Source organism: Garra rufa, chromosome 2, assembly GCF_049309525.1.
Source record: "Garra rufa chromosome 2, GarRuf1.0, whole genome shotgun sequence".
NCBI classification, from domain to species: Eukaryota; Metazoa; Chordata; class Actinopteri; order Cypriniformes; family Cyprinidae; genus Garra; species Garra rufa.
In genome coordinates, this window is record NC_133362.1 from 16,385,940 (window position 1) to 16,404,937 (window position 18,998).

Sequence of the window (18,998 nt, forward strand, 5' to 3'; positions counted from 1 at the left end):
ACTTGAATTAAAATGTTACTTTTAAATGTTATTTTACTATTATTATTATTTCTAAAATGCTTGTTAAACTAGTTTAAATGGATGTAATATTGTAAACCATGCAAATAATATTACATGTCAGTTAAAAAGATGAGCCTTTGCATAATACTGCATAGTGCGTGTACAGAACGTGTATCAGCGCATGGGAACATGTTGCTATGTAAAGTTCAAATGGCCTTCTCTCTGAGGGCGGACGGTTTGGCTGGACGGTTGAGGGCGTGAGCATGTTGTCACATCTGTAGGTTGTCAATGGCGGCCGAAATGATGAAATCACAGATCCCGTCCATGATGTAGGTCTCAGAGGTGGTACGCCAGCAGAGTAATCTCAACGTGACTGATGTAAGACTTTCATTAGTCTGCAGCATCGCTGAATTTCGGGCTGTTGGGGAAGATTCCACACTTAGGGGAGAAGAGATTCGGCCGGATGAAACAAAGCCAGTTTTCCATCGAGCGTTCCAGTCGACAGCTGTGAACAAAAAAAGACTTCACTCATGAAACATCCTGTCACAGTGTGAATAAGTTCATGATAAAACTGTCTTTTCTAATGATGAGGTCCTGAATGATTCAAGTGAACTTGAAGTGCTTGTTCGCAGTTATTAATTCCAAAAGCGCCGCATAGTTCAGGCAATTTCGTAATCCAATATTATCGCAAAGCCACAGACAAAACAGAAACGTTACATTTCATAACAACACATCTGCCATCCTAATGATGGGGTGAAAGAGTTGATGGTTTTCATTTATTTATATTTGCCAATAAAAATGTTCTGAAACTTTTATGTCCTGCACTTTGAATTGTGCTCCCCTGAAGGCAATTGGCCATTTCGTTATGAAACCCTATTTAATCAGCAGTTTGTTTACTGGAATCCCACCGATTCTCTATTTTCTACCAACTCTCTATATTCTAGATTTTGACCGACGCAAATCAGAAGCAAAACTTCATAAGTGTGTTGTGACATACAGTCCTGCAGGGTGAAGGATCAAGGTGCCTGGAGGGTTTAAGACAGAGGTTCTCAACTCTGGCCCTCGAGGTCCACTTTCCTGCAGAGTTTACCTCCAGCCTTGATCAAACTCACCTGCCTGCAACTTTCTAGTAATGATAAAGAGCTTGATTAGCTTGTTCAGGTGTGTTTGATTAGGGTTGGAGCTAAACTCTGCAGGAAAATGGACCTCGAGGGCCAGAGTTGAGAAGCTCCTGGTTTAAGATTTGCGTAACGAGAATGACCTCATCGACTTGTCATAGGTGGGAAACTGTCCAGTCAGGTTTTACAGAGTGACACGAAGCTCTCTTGGCAGCGGTCTGGAGTGGGTTCGGAACAGAGAATGCCACATACCTACCTTTACAGACATAGTAAAGTCTTTTGAAAGGCATGTAAAGACATTTGAAAGGCAAAATTACTTATACTATCTGGTCTGGTGAAAAAAAAACATATTTAGTTCCAGACTTTTTTAATATCAGAGAATTTGATCTGATCTGAAAACGATTAGAAATAAAGAGCAAATGCCTTGTCAGTGCAATCACCTTTCAGAATCTATTGAACTCAACTCTTCCTCCAGTCTAATTTCACGTCAGTGTTTTTACATCCATGATAAAATTTTTATACCTGTACTTTGAAGCAGTACGTTCACATGTGCATTATTATAGTAAAACCCATAATTTTCCTAGTCTGAAAATGACTTGTTGGGTAATGATTTATTGGATTTGCCAGGCTTAAAAATAATAATTTTCTCCAATATTTCCAGGTTTTTCATTGAGGTTGAAACCCTTGTGTCATGCCTAAAACAAACAAGAAGTGAATTTTGTGTGATTTGAATAAACATTCAACTATTTAAACTATTATCTCTAACTTCTTGAATATATATATAAAAATCACTGTAAATGAAAAAAAACGAAAAAAAAAAACTACTTGTCACACTTTATTTTAAGGCCCAACTCTCACTAATAATTAACTATTAAATATGGAAGCCTGTTTCTGCCACTGAATCAAAAATTTAAAAAGGTAATCGTCTTTTTTTACCTCACAATTTTTTTTCTACATTTTTTTTTACATCTTGCAATTCTGACCTTTTTCTCTCTGAATTGTGATAGAAACTCTCAATTCTGATAATTTTTCTCTGAACTGCATAATATAAACTCACAACTGTGAGTTATAAAGTCGGAAATGTGAGATTTAAATGTTCAATTAAGAAAAATCAGAGACTAAAACAGTGACTTTACTATGACTTTTAGAGATTTTATTCAATTTATTGGATTTGCCAGGTTTAAAAATGAGTTTTTTTTAATAAGGTTGAAACCCTTGTGTCATGTCTAAAACAAACAAAGAGTGAATTTCGTGTGATTTGAATAAATATTCAACTATTTAAACTATTATCTCTAACTTCTTGAATATATATAAAAAAATCACTGTAAATGAAAAAAAGTACTTGTCACACTTTATTTTAAGGTCCAATTCTCACTAATAACATACTATTAAATATGGAAGCCTGTTTCCGCGACTGAATTAAAATGTAAAAAAAGGTAATCTCAACTTTTTATCTTAATAAGTTTACATCTTAATAAGTTTTTTCTCTCAGAATTGTGTGATATAAACTTGCAATACTGACAATTTTTCTCAGAACTGCGTGATATAAATAGACAGAAATGTGAGCCAAACTTGCAGTTGTGAGAAAAAAATCTGAATTGCGAGATGTAAACATTCGATTATAAGAAAAGTCACAATTGCGAGATATAAACTCACAATTCTGAGAAATTAAGCCGCAATTCTGGGAAATAAAGTCAGAATTGCATCATATAAACTCACAATTGTGAGATATAAACTCACAATTATCTTATCTTTTTTCTCGTAGTTGCGAGTTTACATCTCGAGATGTTTACATCTTGGGAAATGAAGCCACAATTCCGAGAAATAAAATCAGAACTATGTGATATAAACACAACTGCATGTTATAAAGTCAGAATTGTAAGCTAAACTTGCAATTCTGAGAAATCAAGTCAAAATTGCAAGAGAGAAACTTGCAGTTCTGACTTTTTTCCCCCAGAACTGCATCATATAAACTTGCAGTTGTGAAAAAAACTCAGAACTGCCAGATTTAAACGTTCAATTCTGAAAAACAAAGTCAGAATTTCAAGGTATAAACTCAAAATTGCGTGTTATAAAGTCAGAACTGCGAGATATAAACTCTGAAATCTGAAGTGCGGGATTTAAATGTTTAATTCTGAGTAATGAAATCGCAGTGAGAAATAAAATCGATCAGAATCGCGATATATAAACACAATTCTCACTTTTTTTCTTAGAATTGCAAGTTTAAATCTTGCAGTTGTGACTTTTTTTCTTACAATTGCAAGTTCATATCTCAAAATTCTGACTTAACTCACAATTGTACGTTTATATCATGCAATTCTGGGGAAAAAGTCAGAATTGAGAGATGCAAACTAGCAATTGTGAGAAAAAAAGTCAGAATTTTGAGTTTGTATTTGTATTTTTAATATTTTTTTTATTCAGTGGCGGAAACAGGCTTTCATAGTTAACTATGACTTCTGCCTAAAAAAACTCCTATTTTGCTGTTAATAGTTAGGAGGGTAATTGTTAAGTTAAGGTATGGAACAGGATTGAGGAAACTAAAATATGGTCATGTAGAATAAGGCATTAATATGTGCTAATAAAAAGCCAGCATGCTAGTAAAATGCATGCTAGTTAATAATGAGAATTGGTACTGAAAATACAGTGTTACCATAAGATCAGTACAAAATATTATTGTTGCTTATTTTTGAAGATATTTTCATATTTCAATAAAAAATATGAGAGTTGGATCAGTTGCATTTTGTTTTGTGGAAGAATGCAGAAAGCAGTTTCCATCATTAAATCTACATAAAAAATAATGAGTTATTAGGGAAGAATTCCCTTTCCTAAGTATCCTGATCTTCTCGTCATTGAGTATTTTGACCACAGGAGTATACTTTAGCCTAAATGGTTTTACAAGCAACTTGACAATAAATCAGAATGCAAAATATCAGACTTTCTGACACAGGTTTCATAACCTGATTTACTGCAAGGTTCACTGGCTGAAGGCTAAGGAAGGAAGAGAAACAAATCAAGACTTCAAAAAGAAAGCTGAACGATAAATAACTTGTAGACATGTTTACATGTTTGTTTTTAGCTCATAGGGGGATCGTTTAATATAGTTAGAATAGCCTCTTTAGGAGAAAAAGCTATGCTTGCAGTGACCCAAGAAATCTGGGAATCAAGTGCCAGATACACTATGCTACCGAATAATATCAAGTAAAAAGTGTACATTTTAGGAAAACAGCAGTGACTTATATATTGGAAATTCATATAAAAGTAAATAAATGAAAAAAAGAAACAAGTGTAGTCTCCTAAACTTCCATTAAAAAAATGTGTATTTTCATCCAAATCCTATTAAATCTCAGATCACAGAGTAAAATCCACTAAGGCACCTTGAAGCTGTGGTTTCAAGACTCAATTACTCAGTTTAATTGCTCAGTTGCTCTAAACCTGTCTCTAAAAAAGTGATTAGAATTATGAGAACATATAAAATGACATAAAACCTTCTTCTGCCAAATAGCGACCTGGCATACCCATCTGAATTGCTCTGAATGATCTGCACTGAAGAATAAAGCTGTCTGCCTCAGGGCTGGTGTCAGTATATAGAGGGGTGCCTCCAAAAAATTTGTAGACCTTCAGAGGAAAAAGCTGAGAGCAAAGACAAAGCAAACTGACAGTGTCACTGCCACTGCCCAAAGCCACAAGAGTTATACAAGCAGGAAAGTATGCCATCCTGCTGGGCTCACATTCTTATTTTACCATGGATATTAACGTCTTACTTAGCAAAATTGGGCAAGAGAATTTATTCAGTATGTTTGACCATTTACTAATTCTACACAGTTCATAATCATAAAGCAATGTTGTGTATCCAAAGACTTCTTTTTAATACACATGGCCTGACTGCTTTAGTCTCTATTACAGTTACAGCCCAAAAGCTGCCCCAAAACTCTCCAAAACAGTCAAGAATAGCTCATTTTCCAGACATATTCAAAAGCAACCTTAAGACACAGCTCTTTAGGTCAGATCACTATCACTGTACTCACATGAATCCCTTATTTAAGCTTAACTTTACACATCTTCCATCCCACATGTTCATATACATTTGAAGTCATAAGTTTATATACACCTTGCAGAATCTGCAAAATGTTAATTATTTCACCAAATTAAAAGGGATCATAAAAAATGCATGTTATTTTTATTAAGTGCTGACCTGAATAAGATATTTCACATAAAAATCGTTCAGTTCACAAGAAAAAATAATAGTTGAATTTATAAAAATGACCCCGTTTAAAAGTTTACATACACTTGATTCTTAATACTGTGGTTGTTACCTGAATGATCCACAGTTTTTTTTTTGTTGTTTAGTGATAGTTGTTCATGAGTCCCATGTTTGTCCTGAACAGTTAAACTGCCCGCTGTTCTTCAGAAAAATTCTTCAGGTCCCCCAAATTCTTTGGTTTTTCAGCATTTTTGTGTATTTGAACTCTTTCCAACAATAGTCCCTTTCACACAGCAATCCGGTAAATTGCCGTAAAATTACCAGTATGACTTTACCGGTAAATGCAGAAATATGCTGTTCACACAGTCAGCAGAAATGATTTAGTTTCACTATCTGTCCAATTTGACAACAAAGTATGAGTGACTGGTATAAGGGGATGATCAAGCAGAAAGACACACATAATAGTATCCAACTGCAGAGCCGCAGCGCTGATGAATGAGAAAGAAGGCTGGGTCTCGACCGCAACACTTGAAACAGCTGCGAGACGAGGTGCAATGGTCAAAGATATCCATCAAGCACAAATTTACATAGAAAAACTAATTTTAAAAAGCAATGGAGCTTTGTAAACAGCTCAGAGTAATAACGTCATTTCCATAAGAACGCTATAATTTGGACCAAAGCAAACTTTATTCATCAGCGCGTTCTATGTGCTCACACCAGTAATCTTCATTCCGCGTTCACACACAGCATCATTCCGGAAATTTACTGGTAACTTTATGTTACAACTATTGCTGGAACAAATTTACCAGTATTTTTAAAAAGGTCCTATTCACACATGATCTCTTAACGGTAATTTACCGGTAATTTACTAGTAAAGACTGGATGTGTGAAAGGGGCTAAATACTGTATATTTTTGAGATCCATCTTTTCACACTGAGGACAACTAAGGGACTCATATGCAAGTATTACAGAAGAAAAAGTAAAAAGGGGGGGGGGACTTTTTTTCTTCTTCTGGGAAACATGTAAGTATCTTCTGTAGCTTCTGTAGGGCAGTACTAAATGAAAAAATATGATATTTAGGCAAAAAAAATATATAAACATTCAATCTGTTCAAAACTTTCCAACTATCATTAAACAAACAAACAAAAAACAGCTGTGGATTATTCAGCAATACAACAGTTTTAAGAATCAGGTGTGTGTAAACTTTTGAACAGGGTCCATTTTATAAATTATATTTATAAATTATATAATTTATAACTATTATTTTCTCTTGTGGGTTATATGTAAATGTATTTTATGTGAAATTTCTTATTCAGGTCAGTACTAAATAAAAAAATAACATGCATTTTGGATGATTCCTCTTATTTTGATAAAATAATTAACATTTGGCAGATTCTGCAAGGTGTATGTAAACTTTTGACTTCATCTGTATTGACCATTTTGATTTGATAATGGTTTAAAGAGACAGTTCAAAATGAAAATGACCCTATGATTTACTCACACTCATACGCTGTACACGGCTTTGAACCGCTTTGAAAGTAATCGTTTGAGAAAAATGAAGTGACATTAAATGCATATTTTGAGAAAACAAAAGCGTTTTTTTGACCTTGCATGCATGTGAACCTATTGTAGGAGACTCCCAAAACAGGAGTTAGGAAGCTTAAAGGGTTAGTTGACCCAAATATATTATATGCTAAATTCTGTCATTAATTACTCACCCTCGTGTTGTTCCAAACCTATAAGACCCATTATTTTATCATTTGTTTATGTCACATGGACTACTTTGTCGATGTTTTTGGTTCCTTTCTAGACCTTGAACGTGGAAGAACCCTTGCTGAATATGGAAGGTCAGAAAGCTCTCAATATTATCAAAAATATCTTAATTTGCGTTCCAAAGATGAACGAAGGTCTTACAGGTTTGGAACGACAAGACAGTGAGTAATTAATGACAGAATTTTCATTTTTAGGTGAACTATCCCTTCAAAAATGTCATAACAGGGGCACGTTAAAAGTACGCAGACCTGCACAGATTTTTGCAGGTTCTCACAAATATGGTGCTAGCAACCTTTCTGGAGAACGTAGAAGCTGCACAGAAGACATCTGTTAATGTCACAGAAGGGTCACACCTCAGCACTAACTTCCACAGGAACATCTCAGACTTGGCTTATGGGTAGTGTCTGCTCGAACGGAAAGTCTCTCTCACTCTTTCTCAAGTTAGGTGGTCAAGCTGTGAGCATTTGAAAAAGGAGAAATCAAGGCCAACTCAAAGGGATTATACTTTCAGAATTACACATAGTAGTTGAGCTATTTGGACACCAAAGGTGTGAGTCACAAACACACTGATATCTTTATGTGCGCAAACCACTGTTTAAATGACTTAATTCTTATCACCTTCTTCATCTGCCAGTAATGACTCACCCTAATAACACAAAAGCCAGTGTTTTGAAAAGAGGAACTTGACTTGAATAATTGAATTTAATATGATACACAGTGACCATTCACAATAGGAACTTCTGTAAGTGGCTAAATAACAAGCAAAAGTAGGTTACAGAGGCTGACTGCAATATCTCTCCTCGTGTTATGATGTGAATAATAGGTCTAACACAAACACGAAAAGCTACTTTTCAACATTACATAGCTTAACATTACAAAAGCGAGTGAGATGGAAAATCGAATTAGCAGAGGAAAAACCTAGTGCTGGGAGAATCTTACACCTGAAATACATTAAAAAGGAGAATGTCTTGGAATGAGGATGACATCTACTTTGGCAGAGACCACTGAAGCATTACAGACAGCATCTGCAGTACAAAATGGGATGATAAGCTCATTTTGAATGCTATAAAGTGCCTAGTACACTATGATGCCAAGGGCCAATGACTGATCAAATATTTTGTGAAAGGTTGAACAGGTTGAAATGATGACCTTAAGATTCTGTTTTATTTTATACAAAATGGCTTCCATAGAACTGAACGTCCCTCCGAACGTAAGACCAAAAAGCAGCCAAGAGATACAGCTACAGCTGTTTATGCAATAAAATCCAGCCTCTGTCCAAGGATATAACTCTTTCTCGTCACTCATAGCTTCCAAAATCCATGTGCAACAACTTAAAGACAAATACCGCTGAATGTGCAGAAATAATATACAGTGACCTCAAAAAGTATTTGGACACTTGAGTCACATAAAAAGTCCAAATGCCTTTGTATTATATAACAAAATATCAAAGCAAGTGGCATCTGCAACCAAATGCTGCTCGGCATGGTTACAAAATTAAATTCAATTTTCTGAGCCATTTGACTTTCTTTTATGGTTTACTCACCAAGGCTGAATTTACTTGATTAAAAACAGGATTTCAAAACATTGTTGCAATTTAAATGAACTGTTTCTCTTCGAAAAGATTTTAAAAATGCAATTTATTCCTGTGATGCAGAGCCACATTTTCAACAGTTATTACTCCAGTTTTCAGTGTCATGATCTTTCAGAAATCATTTTAATATGCTGATTGGGTGAAGAAACATTTCTTAATGTCATCAATAATAAAAAGTCAGGAATGTTTTAGACATTCAGACGTTTTTAGTGTATTTTTTAACCAGCTGGTCCAAAGACCATTTTTATTGTATGTATGAATTCACATAAGTGTAGTTAAATATACAGGGTTCATACAGATACTGTAAAAGGAAATTCCAGGACTTTCAAGGACTTTTCAAGCACTGCTTTTTGACTTTCAAGGACTTCAATTAGAGATCTCACTTATGGTTTGATGTTTTCCACTGTTTAAAAAAAAGAAATCAGAAAAAAACACTATGAAGTCCTGAATTAAATCAAATGAGTCGCGAACCTGCACCCAAACTACCGATCTGAATCAAATTAATTGAGATCCGCGCTCATAGGTTCCGATCTAAGCAAACGATTTGTGAACCCTATCTGAATAATGATTTGAGAACCATCATTTCAGATCTGGACTCGTAGCGCAGATGATTTGGAATGATTCGAAAACCCACTCTGAAGTCCCGATCTGAACAGAATGATTTTTGAATGCAAAGTTTGGATCTAAATCAAATGATTCATGCTCTGAAGTCTGGATCTGAATCAGATGATTCATGATATGCAAATTTCTGATCCAAGTCAAATGACTTGCAAACCTGCTCCGACGTCCTGATCTAAATCAAATGTTTTGTGTTACACGCTTCAAAGTCCCAATCTGAATCAAATGATTTGTGATACACAAAGTTCCGATTTAAATCAAATGATTCGCGCTATGCGCTCCAAAGTCCCGATCTGAATCAAATAATTCATGCTATGCAAATTTCTGATCTAAGTCAAATGACTCGTGAACCTGTTCCGACGTCCCGATCTAAATGAAATGATTCGCGTAACGTGCTTCGGAGTCCCAATCTGAATCAAATAATTTGCAATACGAGAAGTTCTGGTTTAAATCAAATGATGCAATACGTGCTCTGAAGTCCTGGGGCCGGTTGCATAAACATAGCCATTATCTTAAGACTGTGTCTAAGAATAAGCCTGACCAACTAAAGTCAGTGGGGAAAGACTGTTGCATAAAATAAGTACATGGTTGTCTTTAGTAAGACAGTCTAATTTGCACTTCATTGTGAGAAAAGTAAGACGCTGAACAGCTTAAAGAAAATGGCCGACAGTAGGCGCTCGTCGCAGTTTTCCATTGCTGAAAATATTTGCATATTGGAGGAATAGAATGCTGCTAAATCGATTTTAATGAACAAATTTAGCGATTACTACGCAAACAATAAAAAACACAAGGCTTGGTCCACAATAACGGATAAAGTTAATAGTATAAATCCTTCTGTCCCGCCGCGGACCGTCAAAGATGTACAGACACGGTTTAAAAACATTGCGCAGGAAGCAAAGAAGGAAATATTCAAACGAAAAAAAAAAACAGCAACGGGAGGAAGACCAAGTGCAAAAAAAAAAAAAACAGAAATGATCATTGAAATATATGGCGATGAATCACCAATGTGCCATAGCACAAGACAAACAAAAGTCTACGCTGTTTAAAAATCTGTCACAGCTGACAGTTGGTTTCCATGGCAACATAGATTGTAAGGGAAAGTTAGCCATGGGGTAATCAGTCTAACTTTATGGTCTTAAATTAGACCAGTCTAAGATTTTATGCAACTGGCTTACAAAGTAAAGACCCGTCTTAAAGAAAAGAATTAGATGACTAACTTGTAAGACCAGTCTAAAACAGTTTTATGCAACCGGCCCCTGATCTGAATCAAATGATTCAAGATATGCAAATTTCTGATCCAAGTCAAATGACTCACGAACCTGCTCCAATGTCCCGATCTAAATCAAATGATTCGCGCTACGCGCTTCGAAGTTCCAATCTGAATCAAATGATTTGCGATACACTTAAGTTCCAGTTTAAAGCAAATGAACAATCATAGAATGATTCGCAATACACAAAGTTCCAATTTTAATCAAAAGATTTGCAATACGTGCTCCGAAGTACCGATCTAAATCAAATGATTCACGATGCTAATATCCAATCTAAGTCAAATGATTCACCTTACATGCTCTGAAGTCCCAATCTGAATCATATAATTTGCGGCATGTGAAGTTCTGATCTAAATCTAATGATTTGCGCTACACGCTCCAAAGTCCCGATCTGAATCTCTGCAAACTTACAATTTAAGTCAAATAATTTGCAAACCCACTCTGACGTCCCGATCTAAGTCAATTGACTCGCAAACCTGCTCTGACGTCCTGATCTAAATCAAATGTTTTGTGTTACACTCTTCAAAGTCTCAATCTGAATCAAATGATTTGTGATACACAAAGTTCCGATTTAAATCAAATGATTCGCACTATGCGCTCCAAAGTCCCGATCTGAATCAAATAATTCATGCGATGCAAATTTCTGATCTAAGTCAAATGACTCGTGAACCTGTTTTCCGACGTCCCGATCTAAATCAAATGATTCACGTAACACGCTTTGGAGTCCTAATCTGAATCAAATAATTTGCAATACGAGAAGTTCTGGTTTAAATCAAATGATGCGATACGTGCTCCAAAGTCCTGATCTGAATCAGATGATTCACGATATGCAAATTTCTGATCTAAGTCTAATGACGCGATACGTGAAGTTCCAGTTTAAACCAAATGAACAACAATCATAGAATGATTCGCAATACACAAAGTTTCAATTTTAATCAAATGATTTGCGATACGCACTCCGAAGTCCTGATCTGAATCAAACACACACACACACACACACACACACACACACACACACACACACACACACACACACACACACACACACACACACACATTTCTGATCTAAGTCAAATGATTCACAAACCATCATTTGAGATCAGGACTCGTAGCATGGTTCACAAATCATTCAGTTCATAGAATGATTCAAAAACCTGCTCTGACGTTCCGATCTAAATCAAATGAAACAAAAGTCCCAATCTAGAATAGAATGATTCGCAATACACAAGGTTCCAATTTGAATCAAATGATTTGCGATACGAGCTCCGAAGTACCAATCTGAATCAAATGATTCACAATGCTAATTTCCAATCTAAGCTAAATGATTCACGAACCTGATCTAAATCAAATGATTCGTGCTCCGAAGTCCCAATCTGAATCAAATGATTCGCAGCATGTGAAGTTCCGATCTAAATCTAATGATTTGCGCTACACGCTCCGAAGTCCCAATCTGAATTGAATGATTCGCAATACACAAAGTTCCGATCTAAATCAAATGATTTGCGATACGTGCTCCAAAGTCCCAATTTGAATCTCTGCCAATTTACAATTTAAGTCAAATAATTTGCAAACCCACTCTAACATCCCGATTATATCAAATGATTCGGAATACATGCTCAGAAGTCCCGATCTGAATCAAATGAGTCATAATGCATATATTTCTGTTCTAATTTAAATGATTCGCCCCAATCTGAATCAAATGATTTGCGATACGCAATCCGATTGGAGTGCTTCGAAATCATTTTGCGACACAATGGTTTAACTGATTTGAATAGTTTTATGACATTAACTGAAAAAGGCAAAAAAAAGTATGATTAATTAAACCACGTGAAAGATATGTGCTTACTAAAAAAAATTAAGACTTTCATAGATACATTGTCTTTTAATAATTCAAGCACTTTTACCTTGTACCTGTTCAGGAATACTGCTATTTTCAAGGATTTTCCAGGCCTTAAATTTCAAAAAGTCAATTTCAAATACTTCAAGCGCTTTAAGCATCTTGTACGAACCCTTATTATGTATGTTCCACTTAGGTTGCAATTATAAAATGCATATAAAATATATATAAAATCAAATAAAAATAAGATATAAAGTGCTTTTTTTCTTCATTTTGAACAGTATATCTCATTTTTATTATTCAAAACCTTATTCAAACCAGGAAACATTTTGCTTGTAAAGTGCACCTAATTCAATTACATGAAACCAAGTGAATGCCCGTTGACTAATGGACTGAGCTTTTAAACTTCACAGATCTCTGTATCTGATCCAGTACAACAGTGACCACTAAGACTTTCCACTTCCAGACTTGGAAATCTGAATGAATAGGAGCTTGGAACAGGACAAAGAAAAAGAGCAAAACAGTGCATGCAAATCCCAAGGCCATGTGCATATCAATACCAACTCAAAACACAAGGACCAATTCACACTGGAGAATTTAAGACACAGTATGGGCCTGGATGTGATTACACCTATCAAAAGGAATGAACACTGAACCACTTTGCAGATCAGAGACCGGCAAAAATGAAGACGGCCAAAGATGCATGTTTATATTTTTCCCCAAAACAGCATTTTTTTGGTCTCATAATGGGGAAATAAGCTTAAAAAATGCAAAAGCACCATAAAAGTCTCATAAAAGTCTTCAAAATAGCATTGTGTGAGACAAATCTGGACCTAATCTTGCCCTTCGTGAGCTGTTAACCTCTGGATCAACCGAGTCATTGAAAAGGTTCTACTCAAAAGCATGTTTCATTCATGAATGCAAGAGGAGCTACAGCTAAAGGAATAATGAGTTTAATTTCTATTGTATCGCTTCAGAAGACTACTTTAATGATACTTTTATGTTGCAGCTGCATCCTTTTTGAAGCTCGAAAGCTTCAGTTCCCATTAATTTCAATTGCATGGAAATGAGAATGAAAAATAGTCTTCAAAACGTCTCTTTTGGTGTCCTGTGGAAGAAGAAAAAAATCATATCGCTTTGGAACAACGTGAGGGTGACAAAATTTGGGGTGAATTATTCCTTTAAGTGATAAATTTGGAGTTGTGTCTGGAGACTTCTTCCAGAGGACACTTCATTTCCTTTTCGAGAACAGACAGGCTGCACTTAAACATCTGCTGTGTGTGCTTGAATAATAAAGACTACTAAGCAAAACAAGCCATTTATGGTCCACATAATGACCTGATCAGCCATGATGTAGTGAACAACCAAAGCCATGATCTTGATATTCAACTGACATCCAGACTTAAAAAACAACAGCTAAGTTGACCTTGTTAGGTTAGAGATGACACTATACATGTAGATATGTGCCATAGGTACATCCTACATTAGCCGTATGGACACCACTCAAATATAGATCCATCAAAACACTGCATTTAAAGGATTAGTTTACTTCCAGAATAGCTATTTCCTGATAATTTACTCACTCTAATGTCATCCAAGATGTTCATGTCTTTCTTTCTTCAGTCAAAAAGAAATTAAATTATTCGAGGAAAACATTTCAGGATTTTACTCCATATAGTTGACTTCAAATGCTCTTTACCAAAAAATGTAAAACAACGATGTTGGATGATTTTGAAGTTGGAGAAAATGAGACAGAGTTTTTCGTACTACCCTACCTTTTTGAACCAAAGTACACAGACAACATGATCATGCAATGCGTGAAATCACGGACGTGCATTACAGAATTAGTGCAAGACAAGCATTTGTCCTAATATTGTGCTGGAGTCCCCTACAACAGGTTTAAATACATCTATGGTCAGAAAACACTGTAATTTTCTCAGAATATACATTTATACATACAGTCATTTGCTAATGATTTCAAAATAGTTTGTACGAACCAGCTTTGAGCATGCCTGTAAACCCCTCCCTTCCATAAGCCTACTCTGCTCTGATTGGTCAGCTGGCCAAGCGTGTTGTGACTGGCACAGAGAGAAATACTTGAGCAAGTTAGCAGGTGCCACCATCTGTGTTGCCAAGTCTACGGTTGTTTTAGATGTCCGTGGGTTGAAGCGACCCCAATAATGTCACATTTAGCCAGTGGAATGTGAATTTACCAGGGGAACCCTGACAAAAAGTGTGTATTTTACACCCCAGAACACAATTTTTAATGGGGGACCCCCTTCAAAACACGACTGGGGCTGGGCTAGTTTTGAGTAGCAATTGGACGAGTTTTGTTGTGAAAACCTGGCAACCCTGAGCTGCACCTTTACATAAAACAATAATATAGTGCTCCAATCCGTTCTTAAAATAATTACATAAAAAGTTTTTGTTTAAAACTTATGTAAGCAAATTGTGCATATCAATACCAACTCAAAACACAAGGACCAATTCACACTGGAGAATTTAAGACACAATATGGGACTGGATGTGATTACACCTATCGAAAGGAATGAACACTGAACCACTTTGTGGACCAGAGACCGGCAAAAATGAAGACCATGTTTATATTTTTCCCCAAAACAGCATTTTTTGGTCTCATAATGGGAAAATAAGCTTAAAAAATGCAAAAGCACTCATACATAAAAGTCTCATAAAAGTCTTCAAAATAGCATTGTGTGGGACAAATCTGGACCTAGTTACTGATAGTCTTGCCCTTTGGTGAGCTGTTAACCTCTGGATCAACCTTACATTAACTTATGCAAGCAAATTGTGCCCACAGCTAAAGTTTAGGTGCTAAACTGTAAACACATAACAAAATAATAATGGTGGATACCTTAGCTGAGTGCTAACTGATGAAACAACACCAGTTGTAAACCAAAATATGTTACATTCTTTGTTATTAAACAAAGTAATTAGCACAATGACAGTCTACATGAATTGACACATTCTTAGGGAATAGTGGGTTCACAGTAAATGATCAGAACTGTTTCAGTAAGACAGTAATATCATGCTTTACCTGGAAACCTAAAGCTGCACTAGGTATAAATCACATATTAGCATAAATAAAAATAGATATTTTGAGCACTCACTTGTAAATGTACACATAACGTGTCAATCGTACTTACAGGTTGTGGTTCAGAGTTGCTTGTTTGTTCAAATAAAGAAGATTAGAAGCCAAAGAGGATAAATTCCAAGATTTAAAGAAGCAATCCTCAGTAAAATGGTGAGCACACAACAAAAGGTTTGAATTGTATTTCTGTGGAAAAAATGAATTTTAACCACTGATTCTTCACATACTGTAGTCATCTTTTGGCAATGAAAACAAAAACTTGCTTTCACAGCGCAGAACACAAATCTTCTTGATATGATGTAAAGTCAGACTGTTCATATGTCAAGGCGATTCTGAGTCAACTCTTTCTTTTGAAAGACAATATCTTTATGTATAATGCACTTTTTTGTTTAACAACTTTGCAGACTGTTTACATTGAAGGTTAGCTTTGTTACAAAATGCAAAAAATATGTTTTTTTGAAAATCCATATGACCTACTCTTTAGAAGTAAAATTTTTTTGGAAATCGTTTTGCTAGAGAAGATCCTTATTCCTTGTCTGGGATTGTGTAGAGCCCTTTGAAGCTTCACTGAAACTGCAATTTGGACCTTCAACCCGCTGATCCCCATTGAAGTCCACTATAGGGAGAAAAATCCTAAAACGTTTTGATCAAAAGCATAAATTTCTTTTAAACTCAAGAAAGAAAAACGTGAACATCTTGGATGACATGGGTGTGAATAATTCATCAGGAAATTTTTATTCTGGAAGTGAACTAATTGTTTAATTAATTTATTAATTAATTAATTACAGTTATTATTTAAAAACATAAAAAGTATAAAATTGAGCATTGGATTTTATTCTATATTAAACATTTATTTTTAAATTGCAGTGCCTTTCAAACAATCATTTAAGAGTCATATATATAAAGTTTAGGGTCAGAAAGTAATATATAATTTTCTAAACCTCCATATAAATTTTCTTTACTCCAGTCTTCAGTGTCATATGATCCTTCAGAAATCATTCTAATATGCTGATTTGGTGCTTAACAAACATTTCCTTATTTACTTTTGAAGAGTAGTGTATGTTTAAAAAAAAATCACAAAATCAATGAGGTGAGACAATTTGAGGACCCTCTGCAGCACCACTGTGGACCCCATTTGGGCTTTTAATAATTCCCAACTATATACCAATTGAAGTCCCTTCACACATCCAAAGGGACATCATTTTCAGAAATATACTGTGGTGTTGAGCACCTAATGCAGAGCAGGTGCATGACATTGTCTTTTGTCAGGGCTAATACATAACCAGTCCAGGACACTAAAGTCTGTACTTCAGCATGGAAGGGTTTTTCAAGGCCATCTCTACGAAATATGATGCTGCATCTGTTTCTGGCCTAAGACAAGTAATTCTTTGAAAAGCTCATGCTGATCATTTAAAGTGCTACATCCTGACCTCCTACTCACTCCAACCGATAAACAGATGCGCCAATGGATCATTCAGAGTATGCGCTGTCAAAGCCTGTAATTCAGTTGAATATTTTCTATGTGCTAACATGAAACTGAGATAAATCATTTGGGGATCTCTGAAAAATGACATGATGTGGCTTTGTACAAGACTCAGAGTGGTATTTACAACGCAGACAACCCAAAAAGACGTGATTGGTGCGACCAATTAATGTCATCTACACAACCGCAATGTTTGTAAATCATTTATAATGATTTTCAAACGTTTATCCAGGATGATTTCAGCCTGATGTGTGGTCACATGTTTGATGGACTGCACACAAAAGTTCTCATTTTTCACAAAGACAAATTTTGACCCAGATTTGGACTTGATTTTCTATTCTCATTATCTTTCTCAGACTATAATCCTTCTGTTTTAATGATTTTTCCAGAACAATATGCCGCAGGGAATAATAAAAACAGGCTTTTAAATCATTTACAATAAATCCTCTCATACATCTTATTCAAAACCATAAAGCAGCCATGTACAAATATTATCTGTTTTTCTTGTTTGCGGGGTAACATCAAAAAAAATAACTCAATGCCTTCAGCCTTCTGGAATGTCTTCCATAAAAGCCATTGGATCTACAGTGAGGTGTTTGCTATGACCCTTAAAAACAATAAAACTCCTCTGACATTGAATTAAACATTACAAATATTATCTATGAAGCAAATACATTATAGAAATCCCAGTGAAAAATTACTGTGGTTTAACAGAAGAAGTAAGCGTCATGTCTCCAACATCACGTAGCTTCACAGGAAAGCCTGTATGTTATTCTGTTCCAACAACTGCTCATCTCTTAAAGATCCCCCATTCCTGATTCGTAAACAGAGTGTGGCTGAGATCAGCACACACTTTTTCCGCTCTGATAAGGAATGCTCCGTAGACGACAGATAGTTGAGTTATGGTGCTGAGGTACTGGCACAACAACTAATGCTGGGAATCCAAAAGGTGTCAGTTTGAGTCCAAGACGCTTTGGGAAGTCTTGACATGGACAGAGGAAGAGTTGAAGTACTACAAAATGATTAAGAAGTGCTAAAGGCGCTGAGCTACAGTAAGGCACAGGGGTCAGAAGGTCAAGAAGTGAGACAGCCAGAGTGAATAAGATGGGCTAAATAAAGCTAGAGAACAAAATTAAATATTGTCATACTAATTTATATACTCCAAACCCAAATGTTGTTATTTTGTCTTTGGTAACACACAAAAAAGACAGACACACAGAGAAGTTGTTAATGCTGTTAAGGCTGCATTTATTTGATCAAAAATCCAGAAAAAACTGTAATATTGTGATATATTATTTCAATGTAAAATAACTATTTTCTACGTAATTATCTTTTAAAATGTAATTTATTCCTGTGATGTAATGCCGATTTTTCAGCATCATTACTCTAGTCTTCAGTGTCACACGATCTTTCAGAAAGCATTCGAATATGCTGATTTATTATCAATGTTGAAAACAGCTGTCCTGCTTATTTTGATGAAAAAGCAAATAGCAAAGACTTATATTTTTAGAAAAGGAATTTGGAATAAATGCTGTTCTTTTTATTCACCAGAGAATCCTGAAAAAAGAATCACAGGTTTCAAAAAATATTAAGCAGCACAACTGTGTCTAACATTGATAATAAAATTAATAAAGCAGTCTATTAGAATGATTTCTGAAGGACTGTGTAACACTGAAGACTGGAGTAATAGCTAATGAAAATTCAACTTTGCCATCACGAGTATAAATTACATTTTAAAACAGATAAATGTTAAACAAGAAAAATGCTTACTGGACAAATATATTTGGTCTCATTAATACAATTTTTAAGGTTAATTTGCCCAGAGACCCTTTAATAGCTATCTTAGGAGTTAAAACAGATTTAATAAAAAGTGAGAAGAGTAGATATCTCCTACGTATACTCCTAGTTGCAGCAAAGAAGAACATTACAATTAAATGGCTTCAGAGAAGGCCTCTGACACTTGAAGATTGCTTACAGACAGTGAGGGAAGTATATGGGAT

At 35.4% G+C, this 18,998-nt stretch overlaps 1 protein-coding gene across 1 annotated transcript in view; it reads right to left on the bottom strand.

Moving 5' to 3' along the window:
• Positions 1 to 269: 269 nt before the first annotated feature.
• Positions 270 to 18,998, bottom strand: part of wdr27 (WD repeat domain 27) — a 95,525-nt gene continuing 76,796 nt past the window's right edge. Inside the window, exons 24-25 of the mRNA XM_073834599.1 lie at positions 4,634 to 4,748; positions 270 to 505 (exon numbers count right to left, since the gene is read on the bottom strand). Of these exons, the coding sequence (XP_073690700.1) occupies positions 270 to 505; positions 4,634 to 4,748 (351 nt within the window). The remainder of the gene's footprint in view (positions 506 to 4,633; positions 4,749 to 18,998) is intronic.